Genomic DNA, 18,982 nt, shown 5'->3' on the forward strand with positions numbered 1-18,982 from the left:
AACAGGAACATAAAGATCCTGTACCCTCAAAATTTCACCTTTAAATGACCTCCATTTCTCTGTTACATCCTTCCCTTGATAAAGGTATTTAAAATTATGAGGGGGATAGACAGCTTGACGTGGATAGGCTTTTTCCATTGAGAGTGGGGGAGATGCAAACAAGAGGACATGAGTTGAGAGTTAAAGGGCAAAAGTTTAGGGGTAACATGAGGCGGAACTTCTTTACTCAGAGAGTGGTAGCTGTGTGGAACAAGCTTCCAGCAGAAGTGATTGAGGCAAGATTGATGTTGTTTAAAGTTAAAATTGGACATCAATATGGACAGGAAAGGAATGGAGGGTTATGAGCTGAGTGCAGGTCAGTGGGACTAGGTGAGAGTAAGAGTTCGGCACGGACTAGAAGGGCCGTGATGGCCTGTTTCCGTGCTGTAATTGTTATATGGTTATATGGTTATATGAATTTGGTTTTGTTGAAATTAGGTAGGTGAGAACGAGGTTTAGACCAATCTTGGAATATTCCTTTCCAGGGAGGCTAATGGGATATCACTGACAGTCACAGAGTTGGTGGTATAATCTCCTGTTCATTTCTACATGTGGGTGTATTCTCCCTGTTTTTGTATTGATCACCCAGTGAGCTGCTAAAGAATAGGTTCACTGTCGGAATATTTGAAAGAGAAAATCCGTGGAGAGCTGAGGGCAAACTAGCTTTGTTCCTTTCTGCTCCTCTGAACTTGAAGATCAATATGATTCTACATGTAGTGGTTCCCTATTTTACTTCCTGCTGTTGAAATAGTACTCCTGCCTCAGTCATTCTCATCAGAGAATGATGTGTGCGCAGAGATCTACGTTTGTCCAGACAGGTGACAGTATTTGTGGTTGTGTGGAGACCATAGCTAATAAGATCTGGGCTAACAAGATCTATGGCAGTAAAATAGATTTCAGTGCTGCCTATTAATCTTCAACATACCACTTCAAGAAATTATTGATTATGACCTTCGTTCCTAACATTAGTTCCTACCCATGGATAACGATATGAAGAAAATCTGGCACTTTACCATAAAGGTGGGAGGGAAGGGTTAGATTGATCTTAGAGCAGATTAAAGAGCTGGCATGAGATTTGGGGCCTGAGGGCCTGCACTGTGCTATACAGCTCTATGTTCGAAATGAGTGAGGAAATTGGGCACGTAGTATTACAAATCGGTAATAGTATTTGCCTAATCTCCTTCCTAATTTGTGGTGGAGTGCTTAGTTAGGCTGGCGGAAGCGCACCTCCCAGAATCATTGGTCATGCTTGTCCCAAGCCCACTAGCGGTCTGGATGTAACTTGCTGACCCATCACGTCTAGACACCGATGAGACATGAAGAAACTGCAGATACTGGAATCTGCAGCAATAAATTGCAGGAAGCTCAATGCCTGACCTGCTGGGTTCCGCCAGCATCTCGTTAGAGACTGGTGAGATAAGTAGCAATGACAACAGAATATCCAGCAACTAGAGTGAGGAACCCAAGCCCTCAAAGCACCTCCGAAGGCATTGACAGCAGAAGTAAAAGCTTCCAGCCTTTCGGCTTGTAAAAGCTGCAAGAAGGATTTTTAATAGCTTGAAATATTTCTGACATTTGATGACATTTAAAAAAAACTACACATTTCCACTCAAATTGCCACAGCCACATTTAAAGTACTGTAAATGATCTTTAAAAAAAGTGAAGAATAAGTAATTCGGAAGGTTAATTGGGAGTAAGTCTTTTGCAACCCCTCACCCCGGGTCAGTTTCACAGTAGCTGATCATTTAGCTCAAAGCCTCTTTCCTGCAATAATCTTGTACTACTTGATCCTCTTACTATCTGAACAGCTATAAGTTCCTGCCTTGAATATATGCAGGGCCTGAGCTTTTACATCTTATGCAAAACAGAATTCCAAAGACCCAGTATCCTCTGGGTGAAACATGTGTTTCTCATCTCAATGGTGAATGGCTGAGCACTTATTTTGAGTGTGACTACAGGTTCAAAACACCCCAGGCAAGAAAAGAGTTTTGCTGAATAAGCTCTGTCAAAACTTGCAAGAGTTTTATGTTTCAACAAGATATCTTATTCTTTTTAAACTCGACAGTATTTGTCCTACTCTGTTTCCAACAGGGCAACCCACCTCCCAATCCTATGAATCAATCTGGCAAACTTTCAATGGAATCTATTCCATATTTTGCCACATTATATTGGATTTGTCGTTCACATCCTGTCTATACCCTGAAAAGCTACCTCCAAATGCTGCCTCATTGGGGACCCGAGTCACCCCAACCACCCCAACCACAAACTGTTCCAGCAGTTACCGTCCAGAAAACGGTACCCCAGCATAAGAGCCAGGACCAACAGGCTCCAGGACAGCTTCTTCCACCAGGCCATCAGACTGATTAATTCACACTGATACAATTGTATTTCTATGGTATATTGACTGTCCTGTTGTACATACTATTTATTACAAATTACTATAAATTGCACATTTAGACAGAGATATAACATAAAGATTTTTACTCCTTGTGTATGTGAAGGATGTAAGTAATAAAGTCAATTCAATTCAATTTTACCCAAATCATTCGAGACTCTGGAGAAACGGCATTTGGTGTCCTGTGTTCAATTTTGATCACACTGCTATAAGAAAGATGTTATTAAAATGGAAGGAATACAGACATAATTTACAAGAATGTTGCCAGGACCCGAGGGATTGGGCTATAGGGAAGGGTTGGATTGGCTAGGAGCTTTTCCTTGGAGCAGACAGCTCCATCAGCCTCCTCTCATCCTCTTTTGTTCCAGAGAATAGCCCTAGCTCACCGAACCAAACCACGAAATGCTCTTTAATCCAGGCAGAATCCTGGTAAATCTCCTCTGCACACTCTTAAAAGATTCTGCATTTTTCCTCGAATGAGACAACCAGAACCGAACACGTGTCGTCTAACCAGAGCTTTATAGAGCTGCAACAATATCTTGTAACTTTTGAACTCAATCCCTCTAATAATGAAGGCCCGCAGACCTTACACCTTCTTAACCACCCTATCAACTTGTGTGACAACTCAGAGGGATCTAAGGATGTGGAGCCCCCCCCCCCACTGATCCCTCTGTTCCTTTACATTGGCAAGAAACATATACCATTTACTCCCCTTCTATTTTGATCTTGCAGATGGCATAAACTCCACAATTCACACTTTTCTGGATGAACTCCATTTGCTACTTCTCCACCTAACTTTCCATTCTGTCAATATCCTGCTGTAACCTACGACAACTTTCTGCACAATCCACAACACCTTGAACCTTGGTGTCATCTGCAAACTTGCTAACCAGCCCTCCATTTTCTCAGCCAATCATTTATAAAAATCGCAAACAGTGGGGATCCAGGACAGATTCCTGTGGAGCAATACTAGTCACCTTCCTCTGGGCAAAATACACTCCTTTTACCGCCACCTCCTGCCTTCTGTGGGTAGGCCAATTCTGAATCCATGGACCCCATACATCATGACCTTTGCATGAGTCTACCCTGGGAAACCTTTTCAAATGTCTTACTAAGTTCCATATGCACCACATCTACCACATCATGATAAGCCTTTTCCTTTGATCTAATACTATCTTTAACTTGTCGTGTTAGCTGTGGCTGAACTGCTTTCTGACTAGATACATTGCATTAAAGCGATGTATATTTATGCAAGCTGTGTACTAATTCTTCTAGTATTAGCTTTTTTTTACCATCATATTAAAATAATTTCCAATCTTCTGTCATCATCGTCATCATCATCATCATCATGTGCCATGTCTTTATGATGTGGGTGATCATGGTCTATTACCATGATTGTTCTTGGCAAATTTTTCTACAGAAGTGGTTTGCCACTGCCTTCTTCTGGACAGTGTCTTTACAGACAGGTGGCCCCAGCCATTATCAATAGTTCTCAGAGGTTGTCTGCCTGGTGTCAGTAGTTGGATAACCAGGACCTGTGCTATGCAGCCACTGCTCATACGACCATCTACCACCTGCTCTAATGACTTCACATGACCCTGACCAGGGGGCTAAGCAGATGCTACACCTCGCCCAAGGGTGACCTGCAGGCTAACGGAGGGAAGGAGCTCCAACCTCTCCAACCCACCACCCAATCTCCCATAGCCAGTTTAAATCCTTTTGCATCAAAGGCCTCCCTAATTACATGCTATGACCTGAAAATTAACTCACACAGCTGCCTCTCATCACAAGGGCACAAGGGTGCCATAGTAGCTTAGCAGTTAGCATAACGCTGTTACAGCGCCAGTGATCACTATCAGGGTTCAATCCTGCCACATTCTGTAAGAAGTTTGCATGTTCTTCCATGACTGCGTGGGTTTCCTCCAGCTGTCCAGTTTCCTCCTACATTGCAAAGGCATGCAGGTTAGGTTTAGTAAGTTGTGGGCATGCTGCATTGGCGCTGGAAACATGGTGCCACTTGTGGGCCGCCCACAGCACTTCCTCAGTGAAATGCATCAATGACCAACTCAATCGGTTTGTTTCAATGTACGTGTGACAAAATAGACCTAATCTTTTTTAAAAAAAAAGTCTAGGTACTGGGTCTCCAGCTGTTGACAAACAATATCTGGGTAATTGAATGAGAAAGTCATTACTTACACTCCATATGGATTCATTCTCCATACCATTGCTACATATTTGTTGTGATGATTCATTTTATACATTTAGGTTTCCCATGATCATTTCTGACATCTGCCTAAATACAATCACAAACAAGAGAAAATCTGCAGATGCTAGGAATCCAAAGCAACACACACAAAGTGCTGCAGGAACTCAGCAGGTCAGGCAGCATCTATGGAAAAGGGTAGTGGACATTTCAGGCTGAGATGCTTCATCAGGATTCAATGAAGGGTCTCAGTCCGAAATGTCAGCTGTGCTGCTTTCCACAGATGCTGCCTGGTCTGATGGGTTCCTCCAGCAATCTGAATATGCTTAAGCACCTCTAATTTTCTAATGCAGTAGATTCTGGTTAATTGGGACACATCAGGACCAGTACATTTTAACTCAATTAAGCAGCTGCCCCAATTAGGCAAGGTTTCATGGAAATACAGAGTTTGTAAAGGCATACAAAGACAGAACTGTGGTTAGGCCACACTTGGAGTACTGTGTCCAGTTCTGGTCACCTCACTATAGGAAGGATGTGGAAGCATTGGAAAGGGTACAGAGGAGATTTACCAGGATGCTGCCTGGTTTAGAGAATATGCATTATGATCAGAGATTAAGGGAGCTAGGGCTTTACTCTTTGGAGAGAAGGAGGATGAGAGGAGACATGATAGAGGTGTACAAGATAATAAGAGGAATAGATGGAGTGGACAGCCAGCGCCTCTTCCCCAGGGCACCACTGCTCAGTACAAGAGGACATGGCTTTAAGGTAAGGAGTGGGAAGTTCAAGAGGGACATTAGAGGAAGGTTTTTTACTCAGAGAGTGGTTGGTGCGTGGACTGCATTGCCTGAATCAGTAATGGAGGCAGATACACTAGTGAAATTTAAGAGACTACTAGACAGGTATATGGAGGAATTTAAGGTGGGGGGGTTATATGGGAAGCAGGGTTTAAGGGTTGGCACAACATTGTGGGCCGAAGGGCCTGTAATGTGCTGTACTATTCTATGTTCTATGTTCTAAACTATCATTTAACTGGGTAACAAATTATCTACGTATTTAAATGAAATACACAACAATTAGAAGACTGCCAATACTACTACTGTATTATAGAAGTGTGTATTCATTTGTAGTAGTTTTCCACGGAGGAATTTATTCAGTGTATGCTGCCGAATTCTTTTGACTGTAAGTGAACAAAATTAGTGCAGACAACTAGAGGAGATAGCTTCATACAAAGCTCTTGATGATTGCATCCTCCAAATCTTCATTTTTATTGTAACATTCAAGGTAATTGTTGTTAGCTTCAAATTTGTTGAAGTAGTGAAATCATATCATTTTCACTCCCAGTGCCTCAATGTTTAAAACTGCGGTGAGCAAACCAATTTCTTGCCAACTATCAGTGACAAAAATCACTGCTTTTTGAACAGAAGTGCATGCAACTGTCACTATTTAAAAGCTGTTTCCTCTAAGCATAGTGTACTGTCTACCAGCCACACAAGGGCACATGATTGACAGTAGTTAAAAACTGTTCGGCAACAGTCTCCTGTCCCAGTTAAGCAGCATGGTGTCCCAAATAAACAAAGGAATCTGGGCTATAATTAGTTTTTGTTCCAAAGAGTTGTCCCAAATAAGCGGCTGCCCTGATTAACTGCTGTTCCTATTAACTAGAATTCACTTTTCCCTGCATTACCTTAAATGTATCAGCTGCAGATACAGGTCCCACTGTGTGCTCTTGTTTCATGCTTTATCTAACACCACTCACACTGATTCTACTTCTCGGTTGTATGAGTTATGATCCCGTTTCTCAAGCTTTTAATATCAAGACTACCCCCACTTTTCAATTTTTCTTACAACCTCTAGAAATTAAAAATTAAATCTCAACCAGGATTATTTTGCAGCCATATAGTACAGGTCTACAATCCTTTATCCAAAATCCTTGGGGCCAGTTGCATGTTGGAATTCAGAATTTTTCAGATTTCAGACCCCCCCCCCCCCCAGCTGCTGTGACCAAAAAACACATATGCTCAAGTCCCTTATTTAACCTGTCTCAGTGCAGTGGACCCAGCGGCACACCAAACCTAAGCACATCCTCCCGTGTAATTTAAATCATCTCTAGATTACTTATAATATCTAATACAATGTAAATGCTATGTAAATAATTGTTATACTGTATTGTTTAAGGAATGATGACAAAAAGAAATTTTATTTCCAACAAAAACATTCAAGAAAACATAAAAATATACAGCTTCAAACGAACCGAAGCAAACACATGGTAAATGACTTATTGGAATAAATATAGAACGTCACAGTCACTATAAAACTTCAGTAAATTGTCTTTCTGTTTATTTAAATCATATACAGTGGTAGTTCCGACACTATTTTCTTCAGTTGCACGCCGCACTGACACACCATGATCAAACTTCTGCAATAACTCCACTTTCTGTGTAATTGATAGAGAAGATTCCTTCTCTTTTTCTCATTGTGACCCATAGGGGTATCTGCAGCTCTTTTTGACATTTTCACAGTGAAATTATACTTTATACTTTATACTTTATTGTCGCCAAACAATTGATGCTAGAACGTACAATCATCACAGCGATATTTGATTCTGCGCTTCCCGCTTCCTGGATTACAAATATTAAATATTAAAAATAGTAAAAATTAGTAAATATTAAAAATTTAAATTATAAATTATAAATAGAAAATAGAAAAATGGAAAGTAAGGTAGTGCAAAAAAACCGAGGCAGGTCTGGATATTTGGAGGGTACGGCCCAGATCCGGATCAGGATTAAATTAAACACAAAGTCAACAGTGAACACAAAATATCAGTGAACAGCAAATGCATGTGTAACCAGTACGAGCACTGAGCCACAACTGACGTCTGGTGGCCTCTGCTAATGCTGCCACATCACACCTGAGTGACGTCAGCTGCTGGCCAAAAAAACTTTGGTTTTCGGAGCTTTTTGGATCTCAGAATTTCGGATAAAGGAATGTGCACCTGTAGCTCTCAAATCATGCCCTCTTATTCCTATTTGTTTTGAAAGTTGTGTGCATTCTGATAAAGAGCCTCAGTTTTGTCTTTTCATCGGTTTTTGCCAGTTCGGACTCCAATTGGAGATATACGGTGTGCTCGGTCTCCTCCTGATAGACACCGGTTATGATAAATACTGCCGTGCTGCCTTGTCCTCTTGCTTTACTGTCTAAACTTTGTCTTACCCAAATGCTCTCCCAAATTTTTACTTCAAAATATCACCTACAGCCCCTGTTGGTCCCAGGATGATTCAAGAGCTCCCTTTTCTCTCATACTACTGCATAGTCATCTTTCAATTCTGCCATGAATGGTCCCAAGCCCAGCTGTGAAAGGATTGGGACTAGCAACCCAATCCTGTAAAATCCCACAGAAATGTAACAGAAGCTCCAGAGACGTCATCCCTGGGAGAGGAAGGATGCACCAAGAAGATGGGCTACACCAAGGACTGGCCCAAGACGAAAGACTCTGGCAAGCTGCTGTCAGTGGGCTGTGCCCCAGTAGGGCTAATGGACTTAAGAAGACATTCACCTCTCTAATGTTTCTGAGTTGATGCTGACTTTCCCAGGACTCAGCTAGTACTTGGTGACTTTCACCTTTATAATCCTGTTTTTTGTTGAATCGGGCTTTTTTAAACGACTTGCTTTCTTTCAGTCAAATCAGATTTGTTTAATTATCGTTCAATCATACATGAATGCAGCCAAATGAAACAGCAGTCCTCTGGGGCCACGGTGCAAAACATAACACAGCACAAGGCACAGAGCACATTCAAGTTAGCAAACACACAATCGCACAAAAATATATATATATTTAGCCCAAGTCCCTAAGTGACATGTCCCGCCATTGATGGTGCAGTTCCCAGCAGTCTGCAGACAAGCACATACACGCAATCCAGCTTGTCATTCCACCGATTGAACACTGGAGGGCAGCACCAACAGAAGAGGCCAGTCCCAACCGAGCATGGATGCCACGCTAGACCATCACCTCTCCTGGACCGCAGCAGCAGGCAAGAACGCAGCTTGAGGCCTAGTCCTCGCCACAACCGAGGCTTCACAGCTCCCCCTGCTTCATCTTTCATCTTTTTACATATGTCATTGGGCATGATAGTTGGATCATACTTCATACACCTTAAGTTAATATCCAGCCATGAGAAGATGTCCTCAGTTCTTGACAGGGTAGGCAACACAGCATTTGGGAATTTTGCTTATGGCGGGTCAGAATAGTATACAACTACATGCAGTAATTATACATATACTGCTTCAGTCCTTCTCACTCCCCATCAATACCCTACTGTATTATGATACTATGCCAATCCTTCCTCCAATCTCCAAACAGGTCAGCTGTTTTACAAATTTAACTACAAGGGCTCATTCAGTGTTTCATTCCCTTATGCACAAAGTATCCATTCACCCATTGTTGTTTCATTTCTTATTATGGTATTTCTGACATGCTCCTTTAAGAATGTATTAAAATTACTCACATTGAACATATTCATTAGTATGGTTTGCATATTTGTATGAGGATGATAGAGTTTTAATCCTAAAGAGATTTGGCAAATGCTGCAAATCGAGAGCAACACACACAAAATACTGGAGGTCAGGCAGCATCAAAGTGTTTGTTTCTGTGTTGGTGCCTGATTAAGGGAGCTATCTGATAGTGCATGGCTATAAAGGTGGTGTTCTTTACCTCTTGCACACTTAGAGAAATTTACACAATAGACCATGATCATCAACTCAACAGGGCTCTAGGATACCCTGTTTATCTGCATGTGTGATTTCATGAAAAATGGTAAAAGGTGACAGAAGCAGAAAGAGTTCTTGCTGTATTTTGCCTTCAGATTCACCTTTTCCCAATTTTAACTCCCAAAGCTGCCTCTGCATCTAATTGAGGGTCTGCATTGTGATGGCCCTGTAGAACATTAAAATGAGTTAATATGTTAAAGGCAGAAAAATGGTGGAAACACTCAGCAGGTAAGGCAGCAACTGTAGAGATAAAAATCTGATTAACTTGCCTTATTACTTATGGACGAGATGAGGATATGTCATGTGGGGGGGTTGATTTATTTATTGGTTGAAAGCTGCTTCCATCGTGCCAATCATCAGTTGGCCCGTTTGAAGTATGCATCAGCAGGTTCCCATTGGCTGCCTTGTGTGCCATGGCACCAGTGTCCTGTTTCAAGCACCTCAGGGGTATAAGAATAGCATGTGCAAGAGGCTCGGGCTCTTTCCTTTGTCCCCAGTGCCCAGTTCACGCTGAGGTCACAACCTGTGTTTGAAGAACCATTAGAAGGTATGCTCCTGACATAGGAGGCCCACAGTACTCTTAGCTAAGTATCCATTTGTTGAACATTTTGTTTTGTAGTTTGTGTAATTTGACACAAACTACAAAACTTAGATGTTTGGTCAAATCTTTTACTGTTTGTAAGTAAATGATTGATGTGCTTATTTATAATCATTGTCATCTGTCTCACTCACCAAACCCATGAACCTGTTGCTGCTTTCCATCCTGTGCAGGGGTGCAGTGCTAGTCGGAGTCCACCTGGCACATCTTTAAGAAAAAAAACGAAATAAACAAGCTAATTAATTAGGTCCCACCCAGGGTGATTTGAGTATCTCAGGAACTGCTGATCTCCTGAGATTTTTATGCACAACAGACTCGGGGGTTTACAAAGAATGGTGCCAAAAGCAAAAGAAACATCCAGCAAGTGGCTGTTCTGTGAGCAAAAACATCTTGTTAAATCCACTCGCTGGATTTTTTTTGTTTTTGGCACCATTCTTTGTAAACTCTAGAGTCTGTTGTGCGTAAAAATCCCAGGAGATCATTAATTAGCTTGTTTAGTTCGGCTTTTTTCTTAAAGATGTGCCGGGTGTGCTCCGGCTAGCACTGCACCCCTGATCCGGTGCAGTAGCCCCCTCCCCCCACCATACCAGATGGTAATGTTGCCAATTCAAATGCTGTCCAAGGTACATCGATAGAAATTTGCAAGTGTTTTAGCTGACAAACCAGATCTCCTCAAACTCCTGATGAAGTATAGCCGCAGTCTTGCCTTCTTAATACAGTAGCTGTATCAATATGTGATGTTTATGCCTATACAGAGGTTTTATGAATAACAAAATTATTGATATTGAACATACTCATTAACATGGTTTGCATATTTGTTTGAGGATAACAGAGTTTTAATCCTAAAGAGATTTGGCAAATGCTGGAAATCCAGAGCACACACACACACACACACACAATACTGGAGGTCAGGCGACATCTTTGGAAATTAATAAACGTTGATGTTTCAGGCTGAGACCCTTCATCAGGACTGGAAAGGAAGGGGGAAGATGTCAGAATAAGAAGGAGCAAGGAGGGGAAGAAGGACAAGCTAGAAAATGATAGGTGAAGTCAGGCGGTGGGAGAGGGAAGGAAGATTGACAGCAGGGGGAGGTGATAGGCAGATGAGGAGAAGCGGTAAGAGGCCAGAGTGGGGAATTGAAGAAGGGGGAAGGGGGAGAGGGGGAAAATTGAAGTTAGAAAAATCGATATCAGGTTGGAGACTACCTAACCAGAATATGAGGTGTTGCTTCTTCACCCCAAGAGTAGTCGTCATCGTGGCAGAAAAGGTCACCATGGACAGACATGTTGGAATGGGGAGGGGAATAGTATTAAAATGTTCAGCCAATGGGAAATTCTACTTTTTGCAGATGGAGCAAGCTAATCATCACTACTTTATATTTAGCTGCAGAAGTCCTTTGGAGTTAAATTGTTTAAATGACATACCATATGTACTATTAGTTTAAAGGTGCTTTTTCTGTGACTGTACATGGAAGCTGAAGAATTATTGTACTTGGTATTCATATTATTTAAAAGAAAAAATGTTGTGCTGAAAATATGCTTTTATCCAGAGCTCCACCTAATTGGCTGTCTTATTTTTTTAATGAAGCCTGTTTTAAATAAAATAGCTGAAACAACTGTTATTCTGTGTTATAGCAACCAACATATTACTGACACTAAATATAGTGAGGTATTTTGTTATCCATATCCTGACATCTGATTAAATAACCAGATGTTTTAATCTCTGTAACATCAAATTCATTTCTGAGTTTAAAACATCTCTTTGACCTCTCTCAAGAGTGGTGTCTGAAATACTTCAAAGCATTCCAAGTGAATTGGTAAGGTTAGGTGTCTTTCAGATGAATAGTTGAAATGAACACTTGAAACCCTGTATTTATACAGAAGGTTTAGATCTGATCTTCCTTCACATTTGATTTGGCCAGTGTTTCTGAGAATGATCTTGACATAGTTAATGATATTCCTTTAGAACTCAGATCTGAATAATGAATTGTTGCCCACTTAATTGTATTGCTTTGATAACACGAACAGTACTGAACTAGAGAATGCAGAAAATGGATTTCATAAGGTGATTTGTGTGACATTCTGAAAAATGATCCTCTGTAGTGAATGGATTTAATGGAAATCGAACACTGGTGCCATACTGAACACGTTGTATTGAAGTTGGAGTGGATGATCTTTTCATTGCGGTATCATGCAGAGAGGCAGACGGAATGTGGTAGACCCTAGTGGAATTTAATCATCTCTCTTTTTTGTATTTGCAGGTCTAGCAATAGCCAGTGCACTTATAGATATTTCACAACAAAAGCCAAGTGAGTGCAAGGAGAAGACGTCAGCCATTAGGAACAGAAAGCAGCTCCCTCCAACACATCAAGGAACTTGTGTATAAGAAAAAATAAAAACTGCACTTGTTTATTCTTTAAGCCATTTTCCTTTTTGATATGGCTTTGATTTAGAGGCACCCAACAGCCTCAGTTTTTCAAGAGGTGACAAGAACATTAAAAAAAATCTTGCCCTGTGATCTTGCCGTATGAAGTCAGCGATGGGTCCTGTAACAGTGGGTAAAGGTCACACTTGCCTTCAACGCAGCCAATTCGATTTATTGCATTTCAACACCATTAACCATGTTTGTAAATATGATTGTGGAAATAAAATTAGATATGTTAAATGACCACAGAAATGTTATTTTCATTTTAGCCACACGCTGATGGCAATTGATTGTGGTTTGAATAACTATCAGTATTTAAGAATTTAAAGCATTAATGCAAATGTGTTAACTGAAGAATGTTTTTGAAATATGCAGTACTGCAACTTGGGTAAATGTGAAGGGGGAGGAAAGAAAGGCATAGATGTTGATGCAAATGTTACTGTCCCTGAAGTTTCCAATTAATGAAGAGATCATGGAATAATACTGTAGTGTGCAGTTTGATTCATGGTTAATTGCATGTTACAGTGGTGCTGGATCAATAATTAGAAACCAGTTGTATGTTAATCATTGAACAAAAATATACATCTGTTGCGATTTATGCCATTCCTGGATTCTGCGTTTACATTCTTAGGGAATACATTAATGCTCTCCAGATGAATCAGGAGGGCATTTGTAAAGAAATGTTATTTATTGCAAACATCTAATGAAATCTGCACAAGCTACGTTTTCTCTACGTACCAATCAATGCCCATTTGGTGTGGTTTGACCAACATCTGTCTGAAACAAAATTCTGAACCACCAAGCAGGGAAAGCAGATTGTGCAGTCTCAGAATTCATCAAGTAAGTAACTTTGATCAGTATTGATTGGCATGAGAGCTAAGAAATGAAGGACACAGGGGAGAAGAGGAAAGTGAGTCCCTGTTTTTCTTTTGCAGTCCTTGAGTGGTTTATGCAACTGATTGTATTAATTTATAGTTAAACTACACAAATTTGGTGGAAGTATTCCATTGCCCCGCATTTAGGGATAATTTTTTAATAAATTGCAACCCATCTGATAGCTACCATGTAAAAATATCTACTCTGATTCTTATGTCTTGAGGAAATCTAGTAGAATTATAGTAGTCAATGATCTTGGACCAATAGAAGCTGTTCTCTTCATGTTACATTTGCACTATCTGTGAGATTTTAGTTCTAACCTCGTGGAATCATTTTTAAGTCACTGTGTATTAAGGACTGATGAAAGATCCACGTTTTTCATGCCTCATATTTTGGGTAAGGGCTCCATGTTTTTTTTACCCATTTGTCTCTTGCCACCTTAATTCATTCATCTGTAAAATTGTCGCATCTGTAAATACACATCTGACAGCATCAGTCAGGTGACTGCACAAAGAAGTATTTTACACAGAAATGTTTAGATTTGTATCATTAAGGAACAGCCAACATAAGATCTGTGTTAATCTGGGCCTATGTAAAACAATTTTGAAACTTCAACATATTAAAAAATTCAAATTATTGTTTCTTCAACTTTCTTTCCTCTATCATGTGTATCATGGACAATTTTTGTTTTGCCTTGAGATGTTACATGATTTTTTTTCAATAGTGTTGGCTCCAGGGTGTTAAAAGAAATAAAGTCGAATGAGTCCATGAAATAACAAAGTTGAAATTGTTGCAGAATGTGAATCAATGCTTTGAAACACTTTGAGTTTTGATTTAATATTGTATCTTGAGCAATTCTGCTGAATTAATCTTATACCCTACAAATGAGAAATTGCACATTTCACCATGTTGCAAAGAAAGTGGTTTCTGACCAATATACAGTTTGTTAATTTTCAGAGTTATCACTAGTAAAGGAACATTTCAACATGTAGTAATAATAATAACCATAACTAAAATCTGTTGTACAGATTGAATCCTTTAGTGTGGTATGTGGAGAGGTGGGTGAGTGGGAGTGTGGGGTAAAATTCTTCCAGAAATTAAATTTTGAAAGTTTAGCTCAAAAAGTGAGGCCAGATTTCACTGAGAAGTTTCAACAAGCAAAAAATATCCAAATTCTATGCTCCACAAGTTGACAACAGAATGGAAAGTGTGAATCATCTTCAGGTTTGTCAGTCACAGTCATACCAGACGAGGATATCTTTGACCAAACATGCAAGGATCTTCACGTCAAGAAGGAAAAATCTGAATTGTAGAAAATTCTTGGCTGAGTTGCAGTTCAAAATAGTTTTTGGCATTGGTGGTACTGATAGTTATCATGAAGGGATCTTCATCAGCTGGCTAAGTGGGCTGAGGAATGGCTAATCAAGTTTAATATTGATAAGCAAGAGGTTTTGCTCATTTTGTTGGAAGACAATTGAAGGTAGGCCTTTCACAGTGAAAAGTGGGGCTCTCAGAAATTTTGTAGAACAACGGGACCTAGGAGCACAAGTACTAAAATTGATATCATAGGTATACAGGCTGATGAAGATGACTTTTGGCACACTAGCCTTTATCAGTGAAGATATTGAGTAGAGAAGTCGGGAGCTTATGTTGCAGTTGTACATGGTATTGGTAAGGCTATCACTGGAAAATGATAACAACAGGAATTCTGCAGATGCTGGAAATTCAAGCAACACACATCAAAGTTGCTGGTGAACGCAGCAGGCCAGGCAGCATCTCTAGGAAGACGTTTCAGGCCGAGACCCTTCGTCAGGACTAACTGAAGGAAGAGTTAGTAAGAGATTTGAAAGTGGGAGGGGGAGGGGGAGATCCAAAATTTGATGCCCAGTTTTGGTCACCTTGCTGCAAAAATGATGCTATTAAGCTGAAAAGAGTGTAAAAGAGATTTATCAGAAAAGTTGTCAGGACTTGAGGTGCTGAGCTGTGGAATGCAGGAGAATGAGGGGTGATCGTAAAGTGGAGTATAGAATCATGAGGGCCATGGATAGTATCATATAGTCTTTTACCTGGGCTTGGCGAGTCAAGAATGAGAGGGTATAGTTTAATAGAGTCATAGAAAACTACAGCACAGAAATAGGTTCTTCAGCCCATCTAGTCTGTGCCAAACCATTAATTGGATCATAGCCCTCCATATCCCTTTGCAACCAAGTTTCACTAACGGCTACAATGGCATAATTCCACATACTGATCCGTGCCCTAAGCTCATCCACCTTTCCTACAATATTCCTTGCATTTGAAATATGTGCATCTCAGAGCATTAATGCCACCATGCTCAGCTTTTTGCTTCCTCAACTTCTGTGTAGTTTGAACAACATCTTTCTCCACAACCACTGTTTTGATGCTCTGGTTCCCATCTCCTTGCAACTTTAGTTTAAACTCTCACCTTGTGCAGCACTAGCAAACCTCATTGCTAGGTTATTAGTGTCCCTCCAGTTCATTTGTAAACCGCCCCTTCTGTACAGGTCTCATCTTCTCTGGGAGTGAGCCAAATGATCTAAAGCTCTGAAGCACCCCCTCTTGCACCAACCCCTTAGCCACGCATCAAACTGTATGGTCTTCCTATTTCTGGCGTCACTAGCACATGGTACAGGTAACAATCCTGAGATCACAACCATAATTTGAGAGGAGAGAGATTTAGTTGGAGTTTTCACCAAGAGGGCGGTCGGTCTACAGAATGAGCTCAGTGTGAGGGAGGGTCCATTAACAATGTTGAAAAGTTACCTGAACGACTACAGTACATAGAAAAGGTTGGAGCAATACGACTCAAGGGTGTGCAAGTAGTATTAGCGTAGATGGGAATCTTGGTTGGCATGGAGCAATTGGGCTGAAGGGCCTGATTCTGTGTGGTCTGATGATAATCACCAAGGTGAAAACTGTTGCATTACATTTGTTTCAGGATTCCTTTTTAGGTGAGTTGGTATTTTCTCATTTCTGCCTCAGTTTCCTTATCCTTTTAGACTCCAAGTCTCCATTTCTGTTCCCTGACTACTAGCCCCATCTTCCTTATATTCAATGCTGCTCCAATTTCCTTTGCTTTTTGGTGTCCTGTTGTATCTACAACAAGAATCCCCAAGCTGAGCCTCTCACCTGTATTGCTTTCATTACCTTCTTTTCTCCCAGGTGCATTTTTCTACTGTTCCCACATACTTCCCATTTTATCATTTGAACTTGAAGACCTTTCCCCCTTTCATTCTCTTTTATAATCTCTTTTATAAGACATACTGTAGGAGCAGAATTAGGCCATCTAGCCCATTGAGTCCGCTCCGCCATTCAATCATGGCTGACACTTTTCTTTATCTCCTCCTCAACCCCAGTTCCTGGCCTTCTCCCCATAACCTTTGATGCCATGTCCAATCAAGAAACTATCAATCTCTGCCTTAAATACACCCAACAACCTGGCCTCCACAGCTGCATGTGGCAACAAATTCCACAAATTCACCACCCTTTGGCTAAAGAAATTTCTCCACACCTCTGTTTTAAGAGGGTGTCCCTCTATCCTGAGACTGTGCCTTCTTGTCCTAGACTTCCCCACCATGGGAAACATCCTTTCCACATCTACTCTGTCCAGACCTTTCAACGTTTGAAAGGTTTCAATGAGATTCCCCCCTTCCTTCTGAATTCCAGCGAGTACAGACCCAGAGCCATCAAATGTTCCTCATTCCTGGAATCATCCTTGTGAACCTCCTCTGGACCCTCTCTAATGCCAGCACATCTTTTCTAAGATGAGGGGCCCAAAACTGTTCTCAATATTCAAGGTGAGGGCTCACCAGTGTCTTATAAAGCCTCAGCCTCACATCCTTGTTGTTGTATTCTAGACCTCTTGAAATGAATGCTAACATGGCATTTGCCTTCCTCAGCACTGACTCAGCCTGCAAGTTAACCTTCAGGGTGTTCTGCACAAGGACTCCCAAGTGCCTCTGCATCTCAGATTCCTGGATGTTCTCCCATTTAGAAAATAGTCGGCACATTTATTTCTACTACCAAAGTGCATGGCTATGTGATTTCCAACATTGTATTTGATTTGCTACTTTCTTGCCCATTCTCCTAATATACAACCTTGAGATTTGTCTTCTTGCAGGCAGTCATAAAACAAAGAAATACGATGGAATCCACAAAAAGTACACACACAACAAAGACCATCAATCACCTAATGGGTGAAAAAGAAAGAACAAATCATGCGGACATGGAGCCAGTTCAGGGCTGCAGCCAGTCCAGGAGACTGATTGCTGCAGGCCACAGACATGGAGCCAGTTACACATGTTGCTAATGCCCCACTTACTGGGAGTTAATTCCCCATTGGATTCTAACTGAATCAGGATCAGAATCACTTTATTGTCAGTATGCGAAACGTATCAGAATCGATTGTGGTTCAGTGCCGAGCATAAAACACAGGACAATACCACAACAGACAGCACAATAGCAACCAACAATTTACAAGACAATTGCAAACATCAATAATCAAAGTGAAATGAATGTGAACCTATGAAACTCAATAATTATCAACAGAACAAGAGGAGCAGGAAAGAGCATTTATCGGATGTTGTGGAGGGACAGTGAGTTTCGTTGAGAAGCTGGATAGCTACAGGAAAGAATCTTCAGAGATGATGTGTCATCCTGGTGCTGATGGACTTGTAGCATCTCCCTGATGACAATTCATCAGGATAGGATCCTACTGAGTTGTAAGACATAGAAAGCTCATAGTTAGGTCTTGAACTCAGTGGTTGTATATGGTAAAACAATTTCTTTCTTCTGGAAAGGGTATTAAGCCCAATGTATAATGCCATAGAGTCGTAGAAATTACAGCTCATAACAGGCCCTTTGGCCCATCTAGTCTGTGCCAAGCCATTTAAACTGCCTACTCTTAATGACCTGCACCGGGACCTCCATACCACTACCATCCATGCATCTATCCAAATGTAGTGACCTGGTTAAGATTTTTACTGCTATGCTTGTAGGTGTTTCATTTTAGCAGTTCTGTAAGAGCAGTCTGATCTGCTTTCAGCTGATCTGAGTTTGAGCTGAGATAAGGGGCTTTGTTCTTCAACTTAGGAATATGGAGTCAGCCAATCAGAATGGTGGAATTGGGGGAAGGTTCTAGAGAACGCTGGGTGGAGAGGTTTTTGTGATGGACACCGGTGTGGGTTGAGGTCTTTCTGGCAGGAGCTGGGAGAAGACAAGAGGGTAGATGGCTGAGGATGCACCCCTGTTGCACAAGGTACTTTGTGCAGATGAATGACTTCATGAAGGAAGGACTAATTCTCCCATCGGAGAGTCTGTTCGGTCGAGATGGGATTTCGAACAACATTCGGAAAGTGGAGTGTGCTTTCACGCAGACCAAGGATCTAGTGCATGAGTTAAAGACTATTTCAAGATGAGGTCCAACTTAAGTAGACATTTGACTGTTTAATTATGATGGGCCCTTTTGTTTTTCTTTTTTTTCTTTAATAACAGTTTGGTTAAGTTAACATTTTTAAATATGCTTCCTTTATAATCGTATGCATTGTACAGTCTGTGATGGGTGATTTCATGGGAGCAGTAAGTTACACAGCATTCAAACAAATTGGGATTTGGGTGGGTGAGACATCCCAACCTCATGGGTTTAGCGAAATCCAGGTCATATCT

General features: G+C 40.9%; 1 protein-coding gene across 1 annotated transcript in view; it reads left to right on the plus strand.

Annotated features, from left to right (window-relative positions):
• atrnl1b (attractin-like 1b) overlaps window positions 1-14,050 on the plus strand; it is a 1,064,590-nt gene extending 1,050,540 nt beyond the window's left edge. The window contains exon 29 of the mRNA XM_072239597.1: window positions 12,261-14,050. Coding sequence (XP_072095698.1) covers window positions 12,261-12,385 — 125 coding nt within the window. The 3' untranslated portion in view covers window positions 12,386-14,050. The remainder of the gene's footprint in view (window positions 1-12,260) is intronic.
• The last annotated feature ends 4,932 nt before the right edge of the window (window positions 14,051-18,982 follow it).

This window comes from Mobula birostris, chromosome 21, assembly GCF_030028105.1.
Source record: "Mobula birostris isolate sMobBir1 chromosome 21, sMobBir1.hap1, whole genome shotgun sequence".
In the NCBI taxonomy this organism is placed as follows: domain Eukaryota; kingdom Metazoa; phylum Chordata; class Chondrichthyes; order Myliobatiformes; family Myliobatidae; genus Mobula; species Mobula birostris.